The following is a 26,559-nucleotide window of genomic DNA, read 5'->3' as shown; positions in this document are numbered from 1 at the left end:
GGGTGTGGTTTGGTGGGTGCAGTGTTTCCCTAGAATGTGTGTGGTCCTGGGGTCTAGTCCAGTACCACTAAAGAAATAATGAGAGAGAGTGAGCTTTAAAAGGGTGACACTTTGTCATCACCACAGCTGCATGAGACCCACCAGCACAGAAAATGTCCCAGCTCTCTGGGTGCCACTGCCCTTTAAGGGAGCTCTCCCCTCTTCAGAACACAGGGCAGGACCTGGGCAGGAGTCAGAGGAACCCAGAGACTCAGGGAGGTCAGGCCAGAGAAGAATAATGGAAAAAAATAAGGTGGGGGGAGTGAGAGAGGCAAAAAAGAGGGATGGGAAGAAGGTGGACCTGGTGGCCAATGCAGTCAATACCCTCTCCACACATCTGCAAAGATCACCTCTCATGAGTCTGCAGCGTAGAAGCCACCTCAGGGTCAGGCAAAATAGGGGAACCCCACAAAGGAAGTGGAAGAAAACCACCCAGGCTCCAGGTCAGCTCAAGTCCACAGGCACTTTCCAGAATCTCACTCCCACTGGTCTGGTAAGGTGAGCACACAGGACCTCTTAAGAGTGCAGCCCCTAAGGAGCATGGTTTTCAGAAGAGCAAGGCCCCAGAGACTCAGGCTCAATGCCTGACCTGGTAACCCTTTCCTGTCCCCTAACCAAAGCCCACAAGGTCTCACGTGACCTGGGCCTGCCGACCTCTCCAACCTCACCTTCTGATACCCTTGTGAGAACCAGTTTTGTTGTTTTAATCAAAGGTGCTCAGACAACAAGGGTCCATATTCCTGAACAGCTTCCCCTTTTGCCAGTTAGCCAATCAGACTGTAAAGTCAGTTCCCACCAATGACATGAGACACAGGCAGCACCTACACCAGAAATAAGACAAGCTAATTTGGTGAATGTGTTAGCTAGCTTCATTTGAGTTCTTGCAGACCCTTTCTGCAAAGAAGAAATCGCCTTGCTGAATTACTTTCACTTCGTTCGTGTGTTTTCCCTCACCCTAACCACACCAAATCCTTCCCTTCCAAGCCACTCAATCCCAGGCCGGGCCCTGCACTTGCTGTTCTCTCCAGTGAGAACCTTTACAGAGCCCACCTGGACTCCAGGGAGGCATTACCCAGAATGCACATCTCGGACTGCCGTCCACTTCTTCCACAGGCCAACTTTGAATTCCAGGAAATCAGGGCATCACCCACTTCTTCACTGTCACTCCTTCTTAAACAGAGTCCAGTGTAGACTGACATCACCGCTATTGTCTACTAAGTGTTAAGTGACTGCCTAACCCAGAATAGCTCTGACTAGTCTGAGAATCCTTACTACTAGCAGTGTGGGGAGGGGCAGGAGGCACAAGTCCCTGCTGTCACTCTCAGCAGCCTGAGGACTTTCCCTGAACTCCTAGGGACCTGACTTAGCAAAAATAGAGATTCATGGCTTCAACGAACATGAAAGAATTTCAGAACCAGCCTGTCTATGAAGAGGAGTAGTTGGGGTTTATCGTAGTTGGGGTTTCTACTTCTGTGATAACTTGGGGAGGAAAGGGTGTGTCTCAGCTTTTACAATTCTAAGGTCACACTCCATCACCGAGGGAAGTTAAGTCAGAAACTCAGGGCAGGAACTGATGCAGAAGCCATGGAGGAGTGCCTGCTGCTTACTGGCTTACTCTCACAGCTTGCTTTCTTATAGCACCTGAGACCACCAGTTCATGGGTGCCACTGCACATCAAACATCAATTAAGAAAATGTACCACGGGCTTACCCACAGATCAATCTGGGGAGGGGTATTTTCTTTCTTGAAGTTCTCTCTTCCAAAATGACTCTAGATTATGTCAAATTGACATTAAAAACTAGCCAGCATAGGGTTTCTTACAATTTTTCAATCTTTAAAAATTATCTTTTCTAATTTATTTTATGGGAATGGGTGTTTTGCCTGTATTATGTATGTGCATAGTGTGTGTGTACAGTGACCCTAATGGCCAGAAGAAGGCATCTGAACTGGAGATACACACAGTGGTGAGCCTCCATACAAATGTTAGAAGTCAAATCCAGGTCCTCTGAAAGAGCCACCTCTTCAGCCTCCAGATATTTTATAATAGACTTGAGTACAAAGGTTACACAAGAGCATGGTTGTCACAAATAAGACAGACCCTAGTGCAGGTTCCAGTTCATCAAAGGACAGCCACCATTCTTTGTCTTTACAATAAGCATACATGTAGGAGCTAGAGAAACAGCTCAGCAATTAAGAACACTTGTTGCTCTTGCAGAGGACCTGGGTTTGGTTCCCAGCACCCACATGGCAGCTTATCACTTAACAATCATCCATAACTCCAGTTCCAGGGGACTCAATGCCCTATACTGGCCTCCTCAGGCACCAGGCACACACACATAAAATAAATAAACTTTTAAAAAAATCGTGTGTGGTTGTCCTATTTTAGTGAGACTTGCACACACATGCACAGACTTTGTCTCCCTCTCCCCTTGCCTTAAGTACAATCCAGTTCGAGAGAGTGCCCAGACTTTACCTCATCCTTACTCCACTTTACCCCTGCTTTACCTCTCCCACTTCCCTGCAGACCCCCTTCTAAATAAACAATTGTCTCAATTCTCCAAGGGTTTTTTTTTTTTTTTTGTGGGTATCATTTGTAAATGATACCTTTTAAAGGAACCAATGAAATAGCTTTGCGGATGACTTTCATTGTAAGATAACTAGGTTAATCATACTTGTAGCAAGGCTGACTAGGTTTAATGGGAAAGACAAAGGTAAATTAGCCAAGGCTGCTTGCGCAGGTCCCATTAGGTAGGCTGGAAGGCCTTCTGCTTCAGCTCCCTTGCCATTGTCACTACTCTGCAAGAGAGAGCCTACTATCCTCCCCTGTCAGTCCCTCAAACTCAGCAATAAGGACCAGACGACCTCCCAGTTAAGAGATGCAAATCAGGAAATAGGAAAGGTAACCTTGAAGCTACAGGCTCAAACTTGCAGCAACTTCAGAGAACTTGGAGCTCAGCAGGGACTCCCAAACTGAGCAACACCCCGGGGCATGGCATGGGTTAACTTTTCTCTGCTTTTCATCTCAAAGACCTGAAGTACTCCTGGATAAAGGGGCCACATCTGCCCAGTTGGAGGTAACTGCAGGTATGAGTCTCAGCTGCTTGCCAATCCCCACAAGCTCCAGAGGAGAATCCTCAGAACTAAAGCAGTAAGTGCCGGTACTCAGATTAACATTTCTGAATTGTGTTTGATTGACAGACCATCTTCCTGTGAAGTAAAGGGGAAACTGCAACCAAATACCTTCAAAGAAGACACTTAGTCTGAGCAGTCAACCACGCCTTAGGATCAAAGTAACCAGACACTAAACAACCCAGAAGGGACTCAGCGTGCCTCTGACACATCTGAGATTTTGAATGCTTTTCCCAGTCTTTCTGAGTAAATAAAAATCTGCCAAGACCCACCAGCAACTCTCAGGAAAGCACAGTGTGGGAAAAGAAAGAAAAATGTTGTTATTTTAGAAACAAAAGTATAGCTACAGAACTTCACAGGAAGCAGTACACAAATACATGCAAGGGGATTCACTTGGAGCCAGCTATTATAAATAGCCAGCTTCCTCTTTCTTGCCCATCAAGCAGACAACTTCAGCAAGAGAATGAGCGTGTAGCCCTCCCAAGTAGCTGATCTTCCCGCTCAAAACAAGGCCCCAGGGAGGGATAAAGCGCGCCTCCTTGTGGGTAAAGCACTCACTGCAAAATGCAATGGAATGACTCTGCCTCCACTTAGAGACACAGCCTCACAACCCAGACTCACCTCAAACTGGGTCCTCCTGCCTCAGCCTCCCCAGCGCAGGGACTACAGGGGTGCAATGCCACCCTTATGAGGCAGACTTTTAAAACAAATAGGTTTGAGAACTACATGTAACAGAATATGGGTCTGAGCTCTGGGCATCATACAGAACATGAATACACACACACACACACACACACACACACACACACACTAGTAGCTAGTTAAGCCTTAGCCTAGACCAGTGTTTGCTCCGTATGCTGCGATCCTTTAATACTTTCATGTTGTTGTGACCCCCAACCATAAAATTATTTCATTGCTACTTCACAACTGTAATTCTGTTACTAAGTTATAAATCCTAACGTAAACATCTGATATGGAGAATATCGAATATGTGAGCCAAAGGGGTCGCGACCCACAGGTTAGACAAATCCTTGAGGCAGAAAGGAGGCTGGCAGCTAAGTGTAACCTGAGGGATGAGAGAGCACTACCAAATTATCACTAGTGAGTTAGGGTGTGTGTCAAGGGTGCGACCTGGTCACACCCTACTCAACTTGCACCCAGCAACCAGAAGCTCTCCCTTCCTCATCTGCCTAGCCAAAGGCTGGATCGCATCACCCTGCTGGGTCAGATCCTGGCCAGGAAACCAAGCAGCATCTTGATCCACCAGTATCTCTGACCCTCGCTTCACACTTCAGGGCTGAAAAACAGAACTCCAGGTCCTTTCATCCAAGACTTAAGATCTTCCCAAAGTAGGCCAACGGGTATGGTGGGTCTCTCACACACGCCTTGCCCAGGTCTTCACAGACCCGCTTCCCACACCAGTCAGGCACCTGGGGTGAGTCTCCCCGTTTCCCATAGACTCCAGAGCCCTGGCTGCTCATACTGGGGCTCCTCAGGGCCCTGACAGCAGGGGACCGAGACCACGTGGGGCGCTGCCCTCTGCAGCCCGCGATCCGAGCCTCCTCTTCCCGCGCAGCCCAGACACGAGTGGCCCGGACGCCATGCGCAGGCGGCGAGCCCGCGCGCCGCGTGGTCACGCGGGGCCGGCTAGAGCGCGCACGCCGCGCACCTGCGGCCCAGGCCCCCTCCCGCGCACCTGCCGCCTCCCGCCGGGGCCCGCGCGCCTCACCAGCGGTAGCAGCCCTCAGAAGCTTCCAGAGTGAAGTTCACGCGCGTGGCCCGCGTGAAGGGCAGCAGCACTTTGGGAATGTTGAGCTTGGCCGCCACGGCGCCGCCCACTGCCTGTAGCAACAGCAGCGCCCAGAGCGCCAGCTGCACCCGCGAGGCCCGCGCCATCCTTCCAGCCTCGCTAGCGCCCCGGCGCGCGCTCCCGCGCCCTCCACCGGCTCGCGCGCTGGGCAGCAGGTGGCCGCGGGGGGCGGGGCGAGCGCAGTGGGGGCGGGGCACTCGGGGAAGCCGAGTTCACGCGCTCGCGCGGCACCCCTAGAGCGCGCGGAATCCTGCGCGCTTTTTCAGCCCCCGGGCCGCTTGCGCGTGGCCTCAGGCCGCCGCCGTGCGCGCGTCACTGGTTGCCGAGGGCAGCCTTCCAGCCGGCTCGCTCGCGTTCATACCGCCTTGTTTGGAGCCTCTGGCGGTGGACAAGGACATCGCACTAAGACAAGCGATCCAGAACATTGTGGGTTCCCACGTGGAGTGCCCTCATCCCAGGGCACACTTAAGCGGGAAGCCACCCGCTGAAGCACCAACGGGCTCCAGAAAGTCTTAGGGTTCCCAGCGATCAGCAGTCTATCAGCAGGGCAACACTGAGGACTTTCCAAGGGAGTTAGTTACCCCAAAGGTCAGTTAGGGCACAACACCCTAAATTCAGCGGCAAGGTGAGCCTGCGTTCAACGGGAACTGGATGGAGTAGCAGGACCTGAAGGAAAAGTGACCACAGGCTGATGCCACTAGAACTTGAGGCTGAATTTTAGGCTGGCTGGGGAAAGCCTTTTTCTGAGGAAAAGCCTCTGGAATGGACGATAGCGTCTCACTGGGTTTCTGAGAGGCCACCATCCCTGGTCTGTGCTAGTTGGTTTTGTTTGTCAACTTGACACACCTCAGTTGACAAAACGACCCAACATATAGGCCCGTGGGCATGTTAATTGGGCATTTTCTTGATTAATGATTGGTGTGGGAGGGCCCAGCTCATTGTGGGCGGTGCGACATCTGAGAAGGGGGTTCTGAAGTATATAAGGAAGCAGGCTGAACAAACCAAAAGCAGCAAATCCGTAAAGTTGCATTTCTCTATGACCTTGCCTTCAGTTCCTGAACTGCTTGAGTCCCGGCTTCGGCTTCCTTCAATGTTGGACTGTGGTTGGGATAGAAAAGCCAAATAAGCCCTTTCCTTCCCAAGTTGCCTTTGGCTGTGCTCTACTTGCCCGTGGAAATTTGGGGTGGATGAAGGAGCATGCGGAGCACACTCTCAGGGCCTGAGGACCCAGGACCAGGAATATGTGCTTGAGAAGCTTTCCGGAAGAGGGTGTGTCTTTCAGGCTGGGTACCAATTGCTACGGGAGGAGAAATTCCATCTTCTTAAAGGAAACAAAAGTGTGGAGAAGTCGGCCCCAGGGTGTCTGTGCAAAATCCTCCTGGGTGTTCTTGATTTTCCTTTGTTATTTTTAATTTTCAGTGCTGGAGGTCACACAGAGAGCTTCAGGTGTTTGAAATTCAAGAAGTTCAAAAGAATTTGTGGTGAAAGATTCATTCCATCATCCAGTCCCCACTGTGGGCAGCTGGTATCTCCTACACAGAATACATTAGTAAATTTGAGAGTGCCTGGACCCTATGCCAGACAGGTAAACAAAATACATAAAAAGGGACCTGGTGGAGCACAAGGGAGCCTTATTTAATCTTTGGACCATTAGGGTCACAGGGCGTTCTGGCTCCAGCTCTCTGGTTATCAAGAAGACGGTAACAGCGGGCGGTGGTGGCGTACTCCTTTAATCCCAGCACTAGGGAGGCAGAGGCAGGCGGATCTCTATGAGTTCGAGACCAGCCTGGTTTACAGGAGCTAGTTCCAGGACAGTCTCCAAAGCTACAGAGCAACCCTGTCTCAAAAACAAACAAACAAATAAATAAAAGAAGTCAGTAACAGGTACATCAGAGGTAGAGAGAGAGAGAGAGAGAGAGAGAGAGAGAGAGAGAGAGAGAATATAATTGGCCCCCCAATCTCATAGGAAGTAGCACTATTAGGAGGTATGGCTTTGTTGAAGTGGTTATGGTGGCCTGGTTAGAGAAAGTATGTCACTGTGGGGGCGGGCTTTGAGGTTTCTTATGCTCAGGATACCACCAAGTGTCTCAGTCAACTTCCTGTTGTCTACAAGGTGTATGGCTCTCAGCTACTACTCCAGCACCATGACTGCTTGCATACCACAGTCTTCCGCACCATGATGATAATGGACTGAACCTCTGAAACTATAAGTCACCCCAGTTAAATGCTTTCCTTATAAGAGTTGCCGTAGTGTAGCACAAATAATAAAAACCCAAGACATATACTGTAGTTCAACCTGAACCCCATCTCTACCAAATATTCAGACCTACTGGACAAGATCCTGTCTCTATGAATCCTCAAACTCCACACTGAGATCCTGTCTCTTCCCCTTTATATTCCTCTCTCTGCCCAGCCATATTGCTCCTGTGTCCACCTTGCTAGTGCTGGGATTAAAGGTGTGTGGTTCCAAGTGCTGGAATCACCTTTGTGTGAGTCGTTTCTCTTCTTGTGTAGCCCAGGGTATCCTTGAATGCACAGAGATCCATCTGCCTCTGTCTTCCGAGTCCTGGGATTAAAGGTGTGCGCCACTACTCCCTGGCCTGTATGGCTGTTTGCTCTCTGATCTTCAGGCAAGCTTTATTTATTAAAACAAATAATATACCCCTATACTGTGGTCATAATGTCTCTTCACAGCAATAGAAACCCCAAGACAGAAATACAGACAGATAGCAGAATTTCTTTCTTTCTTTCTTTCTTTCTTTCTTTCTTTCTTTCTTTCTTTCTTTCTCTCTCTCTCTCTCTCTCTCTCTCTCTCTCTCTCTCTTTCTTCCATTTGTTCTTTCTTTCTTCCTCACTTACTTATTTCTCTGTTTATGTTTGTCTGCCATGTAAGGCATATAAAGGTCAGAGGACAACCTATAGGAGCTGGTTCTCATCTTCCTCCATGTGGGAGTCCTAGGGATGGAATTCAGGCCATCAGTGCTTGATGGTTAAGGCTCTTACCCACTAAGCATCTCCAGGGCCCCAGTAACGGATATTTAAGAGAACATCAAGGCTGTTAAAGATGGCAACACATTTTTTTAAAAAACACATTTACCTAGAGAAATGAACACTGATGTTCACAGGTAAGAGCACTTGTTGTTCTTGCAGAGAACCCAGATTTAGTTCCCATCACCCACATGACAACACACAACTGCTGTGGCTCCAGTGCCAGGGGATTTAGCACCCTCTTCTGCCACAGCAAGTGTGTGAAGATCAGAGATCTATTTGCAGGAGTCAAGTCTCTCCTACTATGTGAGTCCTGGGAATGGAACAGACATTATCAGACTTGGCACCAAGTGCCAGACCCACTGTGCCATCTTGCTGGCCCTTTCATATAATATTTGTGAAGTGACAAAGCGCAGGATGGGCAAACAGAGGTGTGATGGCAAGGGTGGAGCATGAGTATCAAAACTGACATGACATCAGGGTGATGGGAATGTTAGCTATCTTGACCTTACTCAGGACAACTCTCTGGTTTATAAGATGTTATGGTTGGAGAAACAGGTAGGCTACATAAAAATTCTCTTCTATTTCTTAAAACTCTACATGAATCAACAGGGAGAAAGGGAGGGAGAGTTATAGTTTAATCTGGGCTTGTGAATCCTATACCCATTATTCCCAGAATTGTGATTTCTAGTGTGGATCACATACAAAGACCATGTTATGCAAACAGTAAAGCCAGTTGTTGAGGGAGCTGTGGGGCTGCGTTCCTGCCACCTAGCTCCTGGCCGCCTGGCTAGCTTATGCCCTGAAATAACAACACACAAACTGTATTCTTTTAAACACTGCCTGGCCCATTATATCTAGCCTCTTCTAGGCTAATTCTCACATATTAATTTAGCCCATTTCTAATAATCTGCGTAGCACCACTAGGTGCGCTTACCGGGAAAGATTCAGCATGTCTGACCTGGCGGCTTGCTTCATCGCGTCTGCCCCAGAGAGGAGAGGAAATGGCATTTGAGAGGAGCTGCATGATTTCTGAGCTCACTTCCTCTTCCTCCCAGAATTCTGTTCTGTTTACTCCGCCTATCTAAATTCTGCCCTATCAGATGGGCCAAGGCAGTTTCTTTATTAGCCAATGACCTTCCTCCATCAGCCAGTGGACACACTTGTTGACTGTGTGTTCCTTAGGTAGCCAGGACATTTTCCTAGCAAAAAACAACCAGTGATTATCAGTAAATCTTTAATAATTTTTCTTTCACATTGTACCCCTCCCACCTTACACATCCAGTAAGGAATGAAGTCTGGTGCTTATGGGGGAAGAGCTTTGCCACCCTCCACATCTCTGCTCCCTCCCACTGCTCTTCCTCCCTCAGTGTTAGTGCTAATCCTTCATCTGAAGAGGTCTCAGAAGGCGTCCTGAGCAGCTCCTGTGGCCCCTAGCACAAATATGGAGAGATGAGAGAAAAACAGATTGTGTGAGGATGCTTTGTCAACCTGATAAATAAAATAAGAAAACATTTCCTGAAACTTGTCATCTGGTTCCTCCCAAACTTCTGTCATTTCTTTAACACCCTAAAAAAAATTTTTTTTTTACAATATCTAAGTACCACCTGCACTGTTATTTCCCACTTGTCTTTGAATCGAAATGTTTACATCTATTTGTTTAAGAAGTGGGCTTTGCTGTCTCTCTAAATAGAAGCCCAGAATCAGCTGCTAAAATAGGAGCAGCCATGAAATAAATAGAGGAAACAAAGGGATGCCCTGATATCTAGATAGCGATTCCTGCAGGAACTTAGAGCCAGGGCTTGGTCTGGGCCGTGGAGGATGCCAAGCCAGGGTCAGGAGCCACGGCGCCAGGCTGGGCCTTTGTCCAGGGCACTGAGGTGCCCTGGGAGGCAAAGTCCCGCACAGCTAACTTTTCCTGTGGGGTGTTGTCATATTGGAGGGTACCCACCACCTTTTTGTAACAATTCAGTACTTTTGAAAAAATATTTTATAGTAGAATCACAACAGGTGACAGAATAGTATAAGAGGGCCTAGGGACCTTAAGTCTCATTACTGTCCAGTGCTATAGTACCTACGTCAACCCTGGGTCAATCCCACTCACCCAGCAGCGACTTCCCTGCTTTGATCCACAGATGAAGACAGTGGTAACTCCATCTGGACTTTACAATGAATCTAACAGACCAAGGCCCCTTCTGTATAGACTACCACAATATTGCTGTCAACCTAAAAAGTCAGTATCAATACACTGATCATAAGGTGCATATATAGAGCTAGGTATGGTGGTGCACACCTCTTAATTCCAGCACTTGAGAGGCAGAGGCACAAAGATCTCTGTGAGATCAAGTCCAGCCTGGTCTGCATAGTGAGTTCCAGCCTAGCCAGTGTTGCATAGGTATTCTGTGTCAAATAAATAACTAAATACACATATAGAGGGCCAGAGAGATGATTCAGCAAATAGATACCTTCTACCAATCCTGACAACCTGAGTTTAACCTCCATGAGGTGAGAAAACAGACCTCCAAAAGTTGTCTTCTGACCTCCACCTGAGTAGTAGCGCACACACACCCATACACGTACACACATAAATTAGATAGAAATGTAAACAATTTAAAAATATACAATAGAACTCAAATGTTCAACTGGCCCATAAATCCCTTTTTAAAAAAAAAAACAATTATTTATTTTTAAAATCCAGGGTTGTGCCAAATATGGTAGTATATGTCTCTAATAGCAGCACTTGGGAAGCTGAGACGGGTGGATTGCTGTGAGTTTGAGTACAACCTGGGATACATAATAAATGCCAGGATAGCCAGGGGTGCATAGCAAGACCCTATCTATAAATAAACAAACAAACAAGTAAAGGATTGGCAGTGTGTTTTTGTAGCCTGTAGTCCAAGCTACTCAGGAAGCACCAGGGGTTTTGAAAATCTTTCTTTTGAGCCAAGCGGCTTCTAGAACTCTGCATGCAGAAGATAATGACAACACTTAATTAGAGGAAGTGCTGTCTCTCATTGCTGCCCGGGCTTGCTCTGCTGGAAGGTCCATCTTCCCCACTGCACTTACTCACTGAAAGCCCCATCCCCCTCTGCCAGTATCAGTGAGCACTGGCTTCCAGCAACAGCTTCTTGAGGATGGGCGGCCCTTTCTCCTCGCTCATACATTCCCTTCTTCCCATGGCATAGCTTGAGAACAGGGACCACATAGTAAGGAATTGGAGGCAGTGGGGCTGGAGTTGAGAACACTGGATGCCCTTGTGGAGGAGACAAATTCGATTCCTAGCACCTATGTGGCAACTTACAACTACCTGTAACTCCAGTTCCTGGGAATTGGATACTCTCTTCTGGTATCTGAAGGTTCACATGCAGTGAACATACATACATGCAGGCAAAACACACACATTAGGAAAGGAAGGAAGAAAGGAAGGAAGGAAGGAAGGAAGGAAGGAAGGAAGGAAGGAAGGAAGGAAGGAAGGAAGGAAGGAAGGAAGGAAGGAAGGAAGGAAATAAAATTGTAGGCAGCTTGTCAAAACCTTGAGTCTCCTTAAGAAGTACAGACAGAGCTGGGCGGTGGTGGCGCACGCCTTTAATCCCAGCACTCGGGAGGCAGAGGCAGGCGGATCTCTGTGAGTTCGAGACCAGCCTGGTCTACAAGAGCTAGTTCCAGGACAGGCTCCAAAACCACAGAGAAACCTGTCTCGAAAAACCAAAAAAAAAAAAAAAAAGAAGTACAGACAGGTGGCTGGACATCAGAGAACACACCTGTAATCTCTGTACTTGTTGGGTCTGAGGAGGAGGATTGAGAGCTAGAAGCCAGACTGGGCAATGTAACAAGACTATTAAAAACATCTTAGGCACATGTAGGGTCCAGCTGTCTAAAGCTGACTCCCCGCTAGACTCGTGAACCAGTCCCCAGGTTCCCCTATTCCTTGCACTCCAGAATTGCCCCAGTGCCTGGCAGTGTGCATTCTCTGTTTTCATAACAGTTAATTTTGCATGTAAACTAGCTTTGGGCTGTACAGCTGGAGAACATGACTCCTAGATGTCCCTGAGAGACATCAGTGTAGGAATCTGTGACATCTCTACGGCACCAGCATGGGATTGGGTATCATCCATCCCACTGAGGGCCTGAGTAGAAGGAAAAGGTGGAAGGTTTCCGTGTGCTGCACAGAGCAAAGGTTTGTACACAGAGACTGCTCACACCTGAATGATAACACAGAAACTATATTAATTACAACACTGTCCAGCCAATATCTTAGGCCTATGTTTAGCTAACTCTTACATCTTAAATTAACCAATTTTTATTCATCTATGTATCACCATGAGACTGTGGCCTACCAGTAAGATTCCGGGCATCTGTCTTCTTCGGCAGCTACATGGCTCTTGACTCTGCCTACTTTCTCTCTGTATCTCTGTTCGTATTTCCCACCTGGCTTTTTTCTGTCCTGCCATAGGCTGAAGCAGCTTTATTCGTCAACCAATAGAGCAACATATATACAGAAGGACGTCCCACATCAAAGGTTCATGCTAGCAGTCTAGGCCATGACAGAAGGTGTTCAGCCACAGCTGTAACAATCCATAATTAAGATAAATTTCAGGTGACTGGGGACACAGCTGTCAGGAAAGAGCTTGTTGTACAAACATGAAGTCTTGAACTCATCTCCCCAAATCCTCAAGAAAGCTGGGCAACCCTGGGGTGGTAGAGACAGATGGATTCTGGGAGCTCCCTGGCCAGCCAGTCCAGACAAAACAGCAAGTTCAGTATGAGACCCTGTATATAATAACAACAAGAGTAATAATAATAATAAACCATAAAAACATGAGGACCTGTGTTTGAATTTCCAGGACACATGTAAAACTGGACTCATTAGTGAATATTTATAATCCCAGCAAGTCTGTGGCAAGATGGAAGGAGAAACCAGGAGGATCTTGGGAACGCTGTGGGCCTTCTGGCTTTGGCAACTGCAAAACTACAACAGACCCTGCTTCAAACAAAGTGGAACCACCTTCCCCCCGAGACTGTCCACTGACCTCATGGCACACGCATGCCCATACAGGAACACATACACAGGCCTACACACACACAAAGGTACTAATAAATAGTAAATAAGATGGAGAGTGATTGAAAAAGATGCCCAGTGTTGACCCCTGTTCTCCATCTGCACACACAGGAACACACACATGCATTTACAATGCACACTCCTAAATAAAAAAATTTTAACTTTATTTATAATTTTTTTTTCAAGTCAGGGTTTCTCTGTAGTTTTGGAGCCTGTCCTTGAACGAGCTCTTGTGGACCAGGCTGGCCTCAGACTCAGAGATCTATTGGTCTCTGTCTCCCAAGTGCTGGGATTAAAGGTGTGCGCCACCTCTGCCCAACAACTTTTATTTATTTTTTATGTGTATGGATGTTTTGCCTGTATGTATGTCTGTGTATCGCATGCATGTCTAGAGCCTGAGGAAGCCAGAAGAGGGCATTGGATTCCATGAAACTGGATTACAGTTGCTCGTGAGCTGCCATGTCATGTGAGTGCTGGAACCAAGCCTGAGTCCTCTGGAAGAACAGCCAGTGACATCATCTCTCCAGTCTGTAACATGAGGGCCGGGCTTGTTGGGGTTTCTGTTCTGCCCTGTTCCCGCAGCCAGCAAGTCCCAAAGAAAATCACACAGAGGTCTCCATAAGATTATAAACTATTGGCCCATTAGCTCAAGCTTCTTATTAGCTCTTGTAGCTTATATTAACCCATTATTCTTATCTATGTTAGCCACATGGCTCAGTACCTTTTTCAGCAGGGCAGGTCACATCCTGCTTCTTCAGTGATCTGGGCAGGACTGGGGAAAGAGCTTCCTTCTTCCCAGAGTATTTCTGTTCTCATTGCCCCACCTCTGCTTCCTGTCTGGTTTTCCCACCTGTACTTCCTGCCTGGCTACCAGCCAATCAGTGTTTATTTAAAATGTAATTTACAGAATACAGACAGTTCTCCTGCACTACCAGTCCAGTTCCATAAATATATAATACTTTTTTCTTCAAGACAAGGGTTCTCTGTGTAATAGTCCTGGCTGTCCTGGAACTCACTTTGTAGACTAGACTAGCCTTAATGTCACAGAGATCTGCCTGCCTCTGCCTCCTGAGTGCTGGGATTAAAGGCAAGTACCACCACCGCCTGGCTTAATAGTACATTTTTAAGAAAGAGGAACTTTGGTTTCCTTTCCATACTTTCTGTTATGTTCACTGAGGGAAGATGCCAGTTTTTCTGTCAGCCTCACGGTTTTCAAATTGTTTGCTCTCCATCTGAGACTTCACATTGCTGCACAGGTAACTTCCTGTCAGGGGACCCGTGACTTCCTGTGAGATGTTCCAGTCTCCTTGCTGGCCTAAGAAGAAACTTGTGTGAATAAATTTAAGTAGCCAGCAAGGGAACATCAGCTAAAACAAAACCAAACCCATATATCTCAGCACACACACAGGTTACTTTGTTACAATGTGTTTTAGGGCATAATCTGACATGGATGCATAGAACTGCCTGGGGGGTTCCGGACTGTCAGAAGCGTTAATGAGCTGAAATTCCAGTTAGTTACAGGAGGGCATTTTCCTGCCATTTCTACACTGTGGGCTTTAAAAACTGGTATTGAGAAAAAGCAAGAATCGTTTTTATTTTTTTAGCTTTATTTTATTTTTAAATGGAGACTAGAGGAGGGTATTGGATCCCCCTTGAGCTAGAATTACATTAAGTTGTGAGATGCCTGATGTGGGTGAAGGGAATTTCTCAGGTCCTCTGAAAGGACAGCATAGACTCTCAATTAACTGAAACTTCTCTCCAGCTCCAAGGCAGGAATCTTTATTGGAAATTTCTTAGTTTATCCCTTACTATTATTGTCTCAAGGCTAAAAGGAAATGTTTTCGATCCAAGTTCTCCACCATATTAAAAAATGAAAACTGTGGCACTCCATGGAGTCTGCATGTTGGAGCAAAGGAAGTTCCCAGTCGTGTCCATCCATCTCCCTGCTCCTCGCCCAAGTCTCCCTGCGGTGAACAGTCAGATTAGAAAGGAGATAAGGAATACAAATATATTCATGTACAAGAAGACGGCACAGCCCAGGATGTAGTTCCCATAGTCCAACAGGACTCAGCCCTCTTTAAGCCGTCCTCCTACAAGGACAGGAGACAAGGAGAACAACAAGGGATGTTTACTGCAACTCAGCAGGCTTGGAGAACACTCAGTGTCTTGATTCAATATCATGGAGTGTAGGACAGGCTGTGGCTCATAAAAGCCTGCTGAGGGGCCAAACTAGAAGACAGTGGTGTGTGACACAAACCTGTCCAGGTGTATCAGCAGACTCGGGTTTTTGTCTAGCCTGGCAGCAGATGGAGCCCAGGGAAGGGCCTGGGCTGGCTGTTTGCTCTGTGGCAAGTCAAGACAGGAGAACTTTGCAGAAAGGGTTGATCCAAGGAGAGGTCCAGCAAGACATGACATCTCGATGTGAGAGCTCTCTCTCTCTCTCTCTCTCTCTCTCTCTCTCTCTCTCTCTCTCTCACACACACACACACACACACACACACAGTGCAACAGCTGGCACGCAGGACTTATAGGAATGAAGTTGACAGGACCTTGATTCTGCGCACATGCTAATTCAAGGCCAGTAGATCTTCCCCTTTCTTTGTTTGGTGAACTGAAGTCTCCAGAAGGAAGCTACAGCCTCAAGTTGAAACCTTCTGCAAGGCCCATGAATCGATTAAAGCAACAATGATTGTGGTGAGGTTAAAATGTTGCTGCTTCTGCAACTAGTGACTACTTATCTTAGGCTTTCTTTAGCTCCATAAGTAGCTATTAGTTTGCCCACCTCTGTGTCAGACCTAACATCCTGTGACTCACAGATTGAAACTCCTAGCCCAGGGAAGTTTCCGCCAACCAAAAGGTTTTAGCATCCAAGGCCTGGAGCAGAGGTCTTCCCACTTTGCTGTAACCACCTAGCTAATGTTTCTGCCAATATAAGTGTCTTGGTTTATGGCCTTCCTTGTTATGTTACTCTAAAACCTTCATAAGACTGCTTTCACATTAGAATGTGGAATTTGTGGTGACCTAAATCTGTAATCCAATGACATAGCCACTCATATTTAGCTCCCAAACAAACCATCTCTAATTCCCTTTGAGGCAAGAATTATGTTTTTCAGTCAACAGATCTAAAGGTTCTGCATGCCAAAAAGTGCCATACTTTCAGAGCCCTTCTCTCTGAATCCCAATGGCAAAGAACTTAAAAAAAAAAATGACACAGAAGAGATCAGTGATTGTGTAAACAGTTTCTGCAAGGGGGGATCCAAATGGCTCCTGCCCAGAAACACTCATGCGCTCATCCTTGTCTGTAACCAGGGAAAATGATCAACTCCAGGCAAAGACCAATCTCACATGCTAATAGAAGAATGAATTTGGAGAGCTTTTTGTTGAACATTCCTGAGGCAGATGTGTGCCCCTAAGACAAATGGTGTAGTGCTGTTTCTACATTTCCACTCCCAACGGCAGCCTCCTGTAGTCAGCCTGTTGGTCTTGACACAGCAATAGTAAAGGCTCGGTGAGAGAAAGCTAGTTCCTTCAGGTTAAGTGGATGAAATCGCTGGCCTGGATGGGGACCTAATATTACAAGCTACCCAAACCATACCCACGTTAATCCAGCTGGTCAGGTCAGTCACCTGGCCAAGTGATGCCCCTAGGGATGTAGGTTTGCCTTAAGCCATGCTAAAGAGGTAGGAAGAATAATTATCCTTTTAATGACATAGTGTACTTCTTCTTCCCAGAATTCCTGCCCCTTAGGATAGAGTCCCTCAAACCACCATGAGGTTAGAGTGGGTTTGTGCTGTGGGACAATGGTTTTACCCTGTAAACATTTGTTTCTTGTACTTGTTTAATAAAACGCTGATTGGTCGGTAGCCAGGCAGAAAGTATAGGCCTGGTTACCATGCAGAAAGTAGATGCGGGGGCAATGAGAACAGGAGAATTCTGGGAAGAAGATTCTACAGTCTGCAGTCATGATCCAGACACAGAGCAAGCAAGATGTGACTATCTCGTCAAAAAAGGTACCAAGCCATGTGGTTAACATGAACAAGATGGGATAATATAAGTTAATAAGAAGCCTTAGCTAATGGCCAATCAGTTTATAACTAATGTAGACATCTGTGTGATATTCTTTGGGACTTAATGACTGCGGGAACCAGGCAGGACAGAAAACTCAAGACAACAGGTTTGTCTGTCTAAATTTATTTCAGATGTTGGCTCAGGGCCCAAGTGTGTTTTTTGGGGGATTCCTCTGGACTTTCTCACTCTGCTTCTAAAGCCCCCCTCCAAGGTAGCTGCTTGTCCATGCTGGTTTAACTTAAATGCTATGGTTCTTCTTCTCTCCTCCAGTCTTCCTCCTCCTCTGCTAAGCTACAGCTTGCCCTCCTGGGATTTCTCTTTTACACGCCAATAAAAGTATCTTCTTTGAATAAACTTTGGCTTGCTTGACTTTCAAACTCTTTCTAACTTTAAATTCTTAAATTTAAGTGAAAACATGAATCCGTTCCTACATCCGTAGTGTATCAGTCTTTCTGCCTTGGAATGTGAGCTCTTGCACTAAACAGAAGCAGAGCTCAGTTCAGGCCACGATTCTCTGCTAAGTGAGGGGATTGCACATTTATAGAACAGTGGCTTCAGAGATTTTTTTTTTTTTGGTGTCAGGATTGTAGAGACAGATCCTGAACTGCATATAATAAATGTGAACATGAATATGAATAAACGCCAGTAATTCATATCCTAATCAAATTCCTTAAGGTAACCAGGTTTGAATCTTTTAGCACAATCCAGAATGAAACACGGTTCATATTGACACACGTTTAAGTGAGATATTTAAAAAGTTAAAAGTAGGGGACTGGAGAGATGGCTCAGAGGTTAAGAGAACTGGCTGTTCTTCCAGAAGTTCTAAGTTCAATTCCCAGCAACCACATGGTGGCTCACAGCCATATATAATGAGATCTAGTGCCCTCTTCTGGCCTGCAGGCATACATGCAGACAGAACACTGTATACCTAATAAATAAATAAAACTAAAAAAAATTAAAAGTAATAGTTAATTGGTTTTTTTTTTAAATTGTCCTTTCAATACTGGGTCTTGCTATGTTGCCCAAGATTATACTGAACTCACAATCCTCTTGCCTCAACTTCCCAAGTGCTGAGATTATGAACATGTATTGCCAAGCCTCACTGTAAAAACGTTTAATGGAAATTCTGATACATGCTGCACCATGGAAATGGTGTGCCCCATGAAAGAAAGCAATCTGAGAAGGGATGGCTATCGTATGAACTGGTGGATGTGAAATGTCCAGAATGAGCCATAGCACAGAGGCAGGAGGGAGATCAGTAGCTCAGGCCTAGGGATGGTGGGAGCAGGCTGGGGGTGATAACTAATGCTTACAGACTTGAGAGGCAAATTTACAATGTATGAAGTATATCTCATTAAGACTGTAAAATAGGCCGAGTGGTGGTGGCACACACCTTTAACCCCAGTACTTGGGGGCAGAGGCAGGCGGATCTCCATGAAGTCAAGGCCAGTCTGGTCTACAAGAGCTAGTTCCAGGACAGGCTCCAAAGCTACACAGAGAAAATCTGTCTCAAAAAAAAAAAAAAAAAAAAAGACTATAAGATATTTGATTGGAATGCCTAGAACACATTCTGAAAGAACAGCTTCTTAAGATCCCCTAGAGCTTAATAGCCTCACTCATTCATAGTTCACACAAGGAGGACAAATAGTCACCAATGATCATGAGTGTGAGCAAGTTGGAAGAATCTCTCAACATCAGAGAATGGGTAGCTGAAGCATGGAATAATAGTCAAGACATACAAAACTACACAAGAGTTTATACAGATGGGTCAAGTCTATAGATAAATATGGTTAGATATTAAAGTTGTAGTGTTGTGTGCTAAAAGCTTTTGTGAGACCCGGTGTGGTGGTACATGCCTTTATTCCCAGCACTCAGGAGGAAGAGGCAGGTGGACCTCTACGAGTTCAAGGTCAGCCTGGTCGTAGCAGGTAGATTTTCTATTGTTGTGATAAAACAGACAACAGAAGAAGCCAGAGGGCAAGAGGAGGGCTGCTGTTGCCTTTTTAAAGAGAAAGGGACCGCACCCCAGTGGGCTGGTGTCTCAAAGGCTATTGGCTGAAGGAGCGGAAGGAGCTTCCACAACACCGCAACAATAAACAACTTGGGGAGGAAAGGATTTATTTTACTTACCCTCCCCCATCACAGTCCATCATCACAGAACTGAAGCAGAAGTTAGGGAGGAATGTTGCTTACTGGCTGTTCTCCATGGCCTGTTCAACCTTCATTCTTTATGTGTGTGTTTCGAGACAGGGTTTCTCTGTGTAGCCTTGGTTGTCATGGAACTTACTCTATAGACCAGACTGGCCTTGAACTCATAGAGATTCATCCCCCTCTGCCTTTCCAATGCTGGGATTTTAGGCATGTGTCACTACCACCTAGCTGTATTTTTATTTTTAAGTGTGTGTGGGTGCACATGCATATGTCTATGGAGATCAGAAGAGGGTGTCTGGTCCCCTAGAGCTTGAGTTACAAGTAGTTATGAGCTTCCCAGCATGGGTTCTGAGAGCTGAGCTCCAATATTTTAGGAGTATGTTCTTCACCACTAGCCATATGTCATGCCCTCTTTCCATAACAATTTCTTTTAATTAAAAGAAATTATTTAGCCAGTGGTGGTGGTGCATGCCTTTAATCCCAGCACTCAAGAGGCAGAGGCAAGTTTGAGGTCAGTCTGGTCTACAAAGTAATTTCGAGGCCAGGCAGAGCTGTTACACAGAAAATTCTGTTTCAGAAAAAAAAGAAAGAAATTACCTTATTTTATGTATATGAGTGGTTTTTGCCTTTATGATTGTCTAGGCACCACATGAATACAGTGCCTTCAGAGGCCAAAGAGTGCTGTGGAATAATCTTTGTGTACACTTTGAAGATGTGTATTTGCTAAGGTATCTTCTGATTGCTTTAATAAAGAGCTGAATGGTCAATATCAAGACATGAAGAGATGAGGCTGAACTTATGAGTCAGAGAGAGCAGAGGAGATATGAATTTATGTGCAGAAGAGATACCAGAGGACATGGTGAGGAAAAAGGAGATGCAAGGTGGAAGAGGGGTAAAAATCTATGGAACAAAACATAGATTAATATAAATGGGTGTAACGACATAAATGAATGCAGACATACATTCAGTCTGTAATTCATATATACAGTTTTAATGGGGAAATAGACTTACAGGACCACAGGTTCCCACAGAGAACAGGAAAGCAGAAAAAAGGGCTGCTGGGATCACGCCCGACAGATTTATCAGTAAACATTAGCCCGAGGCAAACATGCCCCCTAATGGGTGGGGCTTATCCCTACATCTCCCCCTTTTGTCTAAATAGGACAGAACTAAACCAAATACAGCTATATACAATAATAACAAATAATAAATATAACAAACAATATTGAGAACAAAAGTTTTGCTAAACATTCTATCTCAAGGAGTCTAAATAACATGAGAGTAACTACAATTATATAATCTTCAACTCCGTCAAAGATCCGAGAAGGGAATAAATATTACTTAACAAACGAGAGATATCCAAAATGTGCAACAATTGACAGAGACAACTGACTACCTGGGCAATCACCCAAAGTCTCGTTTGTAATGTTGAGTCAACCAACTTTGGCTAAGGCCTAACATAACTGACATACCATTCTTAGAACTATCCTACCCTGTCTTGGCAGGATAAGACAATCCTGTTTCATCCACTTAGGGATATTCTGTATCTTTGTCAGAAGTTGAGGTATGGGCTTTTCTTAACCCAAAGGCCAGTTCTGCCAAGAAGACAAGCTCCCAGTGGAGTGTCTTTGGTGCTCAACGTTCTCTCGGGAGTAGAGTGGCGTTGCCAGGAGTAATTGTGTCTCATTGGCACAGAATTTTAGGTTAGATTAAAGGCCATTTTCTACAGCTCTTCGAAGAGGCTGAAGATCATACTATCTATACTAAATATAATCTCTATGTGTCTAAAAGACCTGATTAACCTAAAAATAAATATGACAAACATATAATTCTCAATACCTATCTAACTTGAAGACTAAAAGAATAAACAACTGTGCAATATATAAATAGTATCAGAGTTAGAAATGTACATTGTAATATGGTAGATGTATCAATACAATATAGACAAAGTTATAAGCATACTCATACAAAAATAGAGGTAGGAACACTCACATTTAATATTCAATATATCAATATACAAGAAACAGTACCAATACAATTTTCTATAAACAGTAATTCACAAATACCAATCATCCCATAAAACCAGTTAATCCCCCTTCTTTTTTTTTTGAAAATACCCCTAATTCCATAAAATATCACCCCATCCCCTCAACCCTAAACCAACCACTAAAAGATGTCCCTAACCCTGAGGGCAAACTCTGTTGGGAGAGGGGATGTCGTTCTCTAAGATTGCTTCTAGCTGACATGGGTGCGATGTTCTATATATTAATACTTACAGAACATGTCCCTCCATCAGTAATTAAATATTCAGGGTCCCTTAAATTCTTTGAAGATGGGTATTTTCCTGTGGAGATAAGAAGAGAACCCTGCCCCCAACCTATCTGTATTACTTACCATCAGTATGATCGCCATCCATGTGATTGAATTGTTATTTATCTTTTCCAAGTGGCTTCTCTTCATCAAAATGAACCTTTATTAATTTTGACGATATCCACAATTTTTTCTCACCTGTGGAGACAAGAGCAAATCCCCTTCCCCAATGCAGCACATCTCCTGGCTTCCATTGTGAGGTCAGCACATCCTTGAAATAAACTGGTTGATTTAGTTCAGTAGACGTTTCCATTATCCAATGTCTTTCTGCAGCCAATGTTTCCTTCTCATTAGTGTTAAGAAAATTCAAGGTTAACAAAGCATTGTGTAACCTATTTCTGGGGGTATTTTCCACCCCTTTCTGTTTGTTCAACATATCCTTTATAGTTCGATTTGATCTTTCTATGACTGCTTGACCTGTAGGATTGTATGGTATACCTGTAACATGCTTGACATTGTAATAATCAAAAAACCATTTCATTTTCCTAGAGACATAAGCAGGACCATTATCTGTCTTTATTTGTGTAGGTATACCCATGATAGCCATGACTTCTAATAAATGAGTGATTACTGAATCAGCTTTTTCTGAACTTAAAGCCGTTGCCCACTGAAAGCCTGAATACGTGTCAATGGTGTGATGAACATATTTTAATTTGCCAAATTCTGCAAAGTGGAACACATCCATCTGCCAGATTTCATTCCTTTGGGTGCCCTTTGGATTAGCCTCTGCAGGCAGTGGCGTTTGGTTATAGAAAGAGCAAGTAGGGCATTTCTTTACAATCTCCTTAGCTTGTTGCCATGTAATAGAAAACTCTTTCTTCAAACCTTTGCTATTAACATGATGTTTTTATGAAATTCAGAGGCTTGTAGCACACTACCAATCAATAATTGATCAATTTCTGCATTACGCTGTGCTAGAGGACCTGGTAGACCTGTATGGGATCGGATGTGTGTTATGTACATAGGGCAAAGCCTGTTCCTAATCAAATCTTGTACCTGGATAAACAATGAGGTTAATTCTGTATCATCAGGTATAAATTCAGCAGTTTCAATATGTAAAATAACTCTCTGCGTATTGTGAATCAGTAACTATATTAATAGGTTCTTTAAAATCCCTTAGCACCATAAGAATGGCATATAATTCTGCCTTCTGGGCAGAATCATAAGGACTTTGTTCCATCTTACCCAAGTCTTCTGATTTGTAACCTGCCTTCCCTGATTTATTGGCATCAGTATAGAATGTATGAGCTCCAGTTATTGGAGCATCATGGACGATTCGAGGAAGGATCCAAGAAGTTCTCTTTATGAAGTTAAGCCTCTTGCTTTTTGGATAGTTGTTATTAATGTCTCCCAAAAAATTAGCACAAGTTCTTTGCCATGGTTTATTATCTTCCCATAATTTCTTTAGTTCATCAGCAGCGAAAGGCACTATAATTTCTGCTGGGTCTATGCCTGCTAGTTGACGAAGTCTCAACTTGCCTCTTATAATTAACTCAGAGACTTTTTCCACATAAGTTTTCAGTTTCTTACTTGGTTTATGTGGTAAAAAGATCCATTCCAAGATAATATCATCTCTCTGCATTAAAATTCCTGTAGGGGAAATTTTTGATGGTAGTATGATGAGAATACAATCGAGCTCTGGATTTCACCTGTCCATATGTGCCTATTGTAATTTTTCCTCAATCATTGTCAGTTCCTTTTCTGCTTCAGCTGTTAATTCTCTGGGACTGTTTAAATCTTTGTCACCATCCAAGGTTTTATTCAAATGAATTATTAGATCAGGTGTTATTCCAATAGCTGGTCGTAGACTGGAAATGTCTCCTAACAGTCTTTGAAAGTCATTAAGAGTCCATAAGCGATCTCTCCTAATTTGTGCCTTTTGTGTCTTAATTTTTTGCAAACCTATTTTATAACCTAAATAATTAACACAATCTCCCTTCTGAATCTTTTCAGGAGCAATTTGCAATCCCCATTTAGGTAAAAGTATCTTTATTTCTTCAAACAGTCTGTTCAAGGTATCCATGTTTGAATCGGATAACAAAATGTCGTCCATGTAATGATATACTATCAATTTTGGAAATTTCTTGCGTATTATTTGCAATGGTTGATTCACAAAATATTGGCACAGGGAGGGGCTATTTAACATACCCTGGGGGAGGATGGCCCAGTGGTACCTCCTCGAAGGTTGAGAATTATTATAAGTAGGCACTGTGAAGGCAAATTTTTCTCTATCTTCTTTTTGTAAAGGTATAGTGAAAAAACAATCCTTTAAATCAATAACTATGAGAGGCCATCCTTTTGGCAATAAAGAGGGCAAAGGAATTCCAGATTGCAGAGGGCCCATAGGTTAAATAACCTTGTTGATAACCCTGAGATCTGTCACCATTCTCCATTTACCTGATTTTTTCTTAACCACAAATACAGGAGAATTCCAAGGGCTGGTAGATTCTTCTCTATGTCCAGCATCTAATTGCTCTTGTACCAGCTGTTCTAAAGCCTGTAACTTTTCCTCAACTAAATGCCATTGCTTTGTCCATATTGGTTTCTCAGTCAACTATTTTAGAGGTAAGGCTGTTGGTATCTCTGAAGGGACATCAATTGCTTGTTCTTGTATAGCCCGAATGGCCGTTTTTCTCCGTTTGTAATATCTTTTAATATTATTATCAGAAATATAGGCTCTAGAAGTAGCAGGAATGTTAATTTGGGTATTCCATTGTTGTAATAGGTCACAACCCCATAAATTCATTGCAATATTGGCTACATATGGCCTTAATTTTTCTATTTGTCCCTCTGGTCCTATACATTCAACCCATCTCATGCTCTGCCTTACTCGAGATAGGGTTCCAATTCCCAGGAGCTGAACATTTACATTCTGAAGAGGCCAATACGGATGCCAAGATTCTTGGGTAATGATACTTACATCCGCACCTGTGTCCAGCAGACCAGTAATAAAAATGCCATTTACACACACTCTTAGCTTTGGTCTTTGATCATTTATAGAAGTTTGCCAAAACACACAGAATTCATCTTTCTGATCATTATTACTTGTAACAGTAGGCATGGGGCTTCCTAATTATCCTGACGAGGCACGTTCTCTGCAGTAACTGGAAATGACTGAACCATGTTTGCCATGGGGGCCTGTGAGGCCCCCCTCTCACGTTTCCCATCTGTATCAGGTTGCCTTGTCTATCTCATGTAGACCTGCACTCATTCGTCCAGTGTCTGCCTTTTCCACATCTTCTACATAAACCTGAAGGCTGACTCCTCCTATTTCTGTTATTTCTATAAGATGCATTATTATTATTTCTGAAAATCCGTTGTCTACAATTCCTTTTCATATGACCCATTTTGCCACAATTAAAACATTTGGTATTCTGATGTCTCCCTTTACCGTTGGAAATTGCTTCTTCTACCCATGCTTCAGTGACATAGTCAAATGTATCAACATTCAGTGTATGCAAGACCCATTCTTCCAATGGTGCTGATCTGAGATTTAAAGGCCCCAAAATCCTTTTGCATTCCACATTTGCATTTTCATAAGCCAAAGACTCGATCATTATACGTCTTGCTTCTGGGTCAGATATCCCTATTTGTACAGCTTTAGTTAGTCTTTGTAAAAAGTCACTAAAGGGTTCTCTCTGACCTTGTTTAACTCTGACAAATGATTCCATTCTCTGTCCTGGGTCTTGCACCCTGTCCCAAGCCCTTAAGGCTGCTGTAATACACATGGAGAGTGTGTTTTCATCCAAATTAGCTTGTTTCTGAGGGTCATAAAAGAGCCCCTCTCCTAGAATTTGATCTAGGGAAATCTCAATTCCCTTTGCTCTTTCCTGCTGTTCTAAAAGTCTAGCCTCTTGCCTGAATAAGCATTTCCATTTCAATTGCGGTCCACTCTCAAGTACCACAGAGCTCAGCTGTAACCAGTCAGAGGGAGTTGCTTTGCTTGTCGTGGCCCAAGATTTTAGCATCTCTTTAATAAAAGAGGCATGCATCCCAAAAGTCATTACAGCCTGTTTAATTTCTTTGAGATCATTCATATGGACAGGTTCCCATGTATCTTCCTTGATGACCCTAGGGTTTCTGGAACCAACTACTTTCTCTGTTGTTACAACTGGAAAGGCAGATAGAACTGTAGGTAGAGAGCTTTGTGGGAATTGTCCCAGAGAGATTTACCCACAGATGTAGTTAAAATTTGCCTTTCTACCCCTTGCTCTTCTTCATCAGAATTTAGAAATTCCTCAATCTTTTCAATTATATTCACCATTGCCTTCTGCAATGTCTGAATCTCCTGTCCAGAATTATGTTCCAAAGCCTTCATTGAGGATTCTAAAGTATGAAGTTTGTCCATTAGAGATAACATCTCATCTTTGGACATAATTTTTATAGCATAAACCGTGCCTTCTTGTATTGACAATCTTTCCGCCAATCTGTCATAAGCTTTAGACAAAATCCGATTGTCACATTCAGCAGTTTTGATTCTCTCAGTTAATTTTTTCAGTTCCTACTGAAAGGGACTGAAGCTTACGATCCAAATCAGCTGTTCCCTCTTCCATAGTAATGAATTTCTCCTTAATATCAGCCGTTAATGTTTCAGTTCCTACAGAAAGGGACTGAAGCTTATGATCCAAATCAGGTGTTCCCTCTTCCATAGTAATAAATTTCTCCTTAACATCAGCCTTACCTCTTCTAAATTTTGTTCAGTTTGTCGAGTTGTGTTAAACAAAGATCTGTTCTCTGCCTGGAGAACTTCAAACTGATTCTTGAGAAGATTGTTGTCATTCTCAATTGTTTTTAAGCGTTCAACCTCGTCTCATAAAGACTTTATCATATATCTATTATCAAACCATATAGTACCAAGGAAAACTACGAATCCCAGAAAGATCCATATCTGTGGGCTGACAGACACTTCTTGTAAAATCTCCCACATGGTACAATCGAAAAGGCT

At 44.2% G+C, this 26,559-nt stretch overlaps 1 protein-coding gene across 1 annotated transcript in view; it reads right to left on the bottom strand.

The window, feature by feature from the left end:
* The window catches only part of Nup210 (nucleoporin 210), a 97,446-nt gene extending 92,247 nt beyond the window's left edge, over positions 1–5,199 (bottom strand). Inside the window, exon 1 of the mRNA XM_057764867.1 lies at positions 4,898–5,199. Coding sequence (XP_057620850.1) covers positions 4,898–5,064 — 167 coding nt within the window. The 5' untranslated portion in view covers positions 5,065–5,199. The remainder of the gene's footprint in view (positions 1–4,897) is intronic.
* Positions 5,200–26,559: the final 21,360 nt, after the last annotated feature.

Source organism: Chionomys nivalis, chromosome 1 (genome assembly GCF_950005125.1).
Source record: "Chionomys nivalis chromosome 1, mChiNiv1.1, whole genome shotgun sequence".
NCBI lineage: Eukaryota > Metazoa > Chordata > Mammalia > Rodentia > Cricetidae > Chionomys > Chionomys nivalis.
The sequence above is the reverse complement of the archived record's forward strand: the minus strand, read 5'-3'. Positions and strand labels throughout refer to the sequence as shown.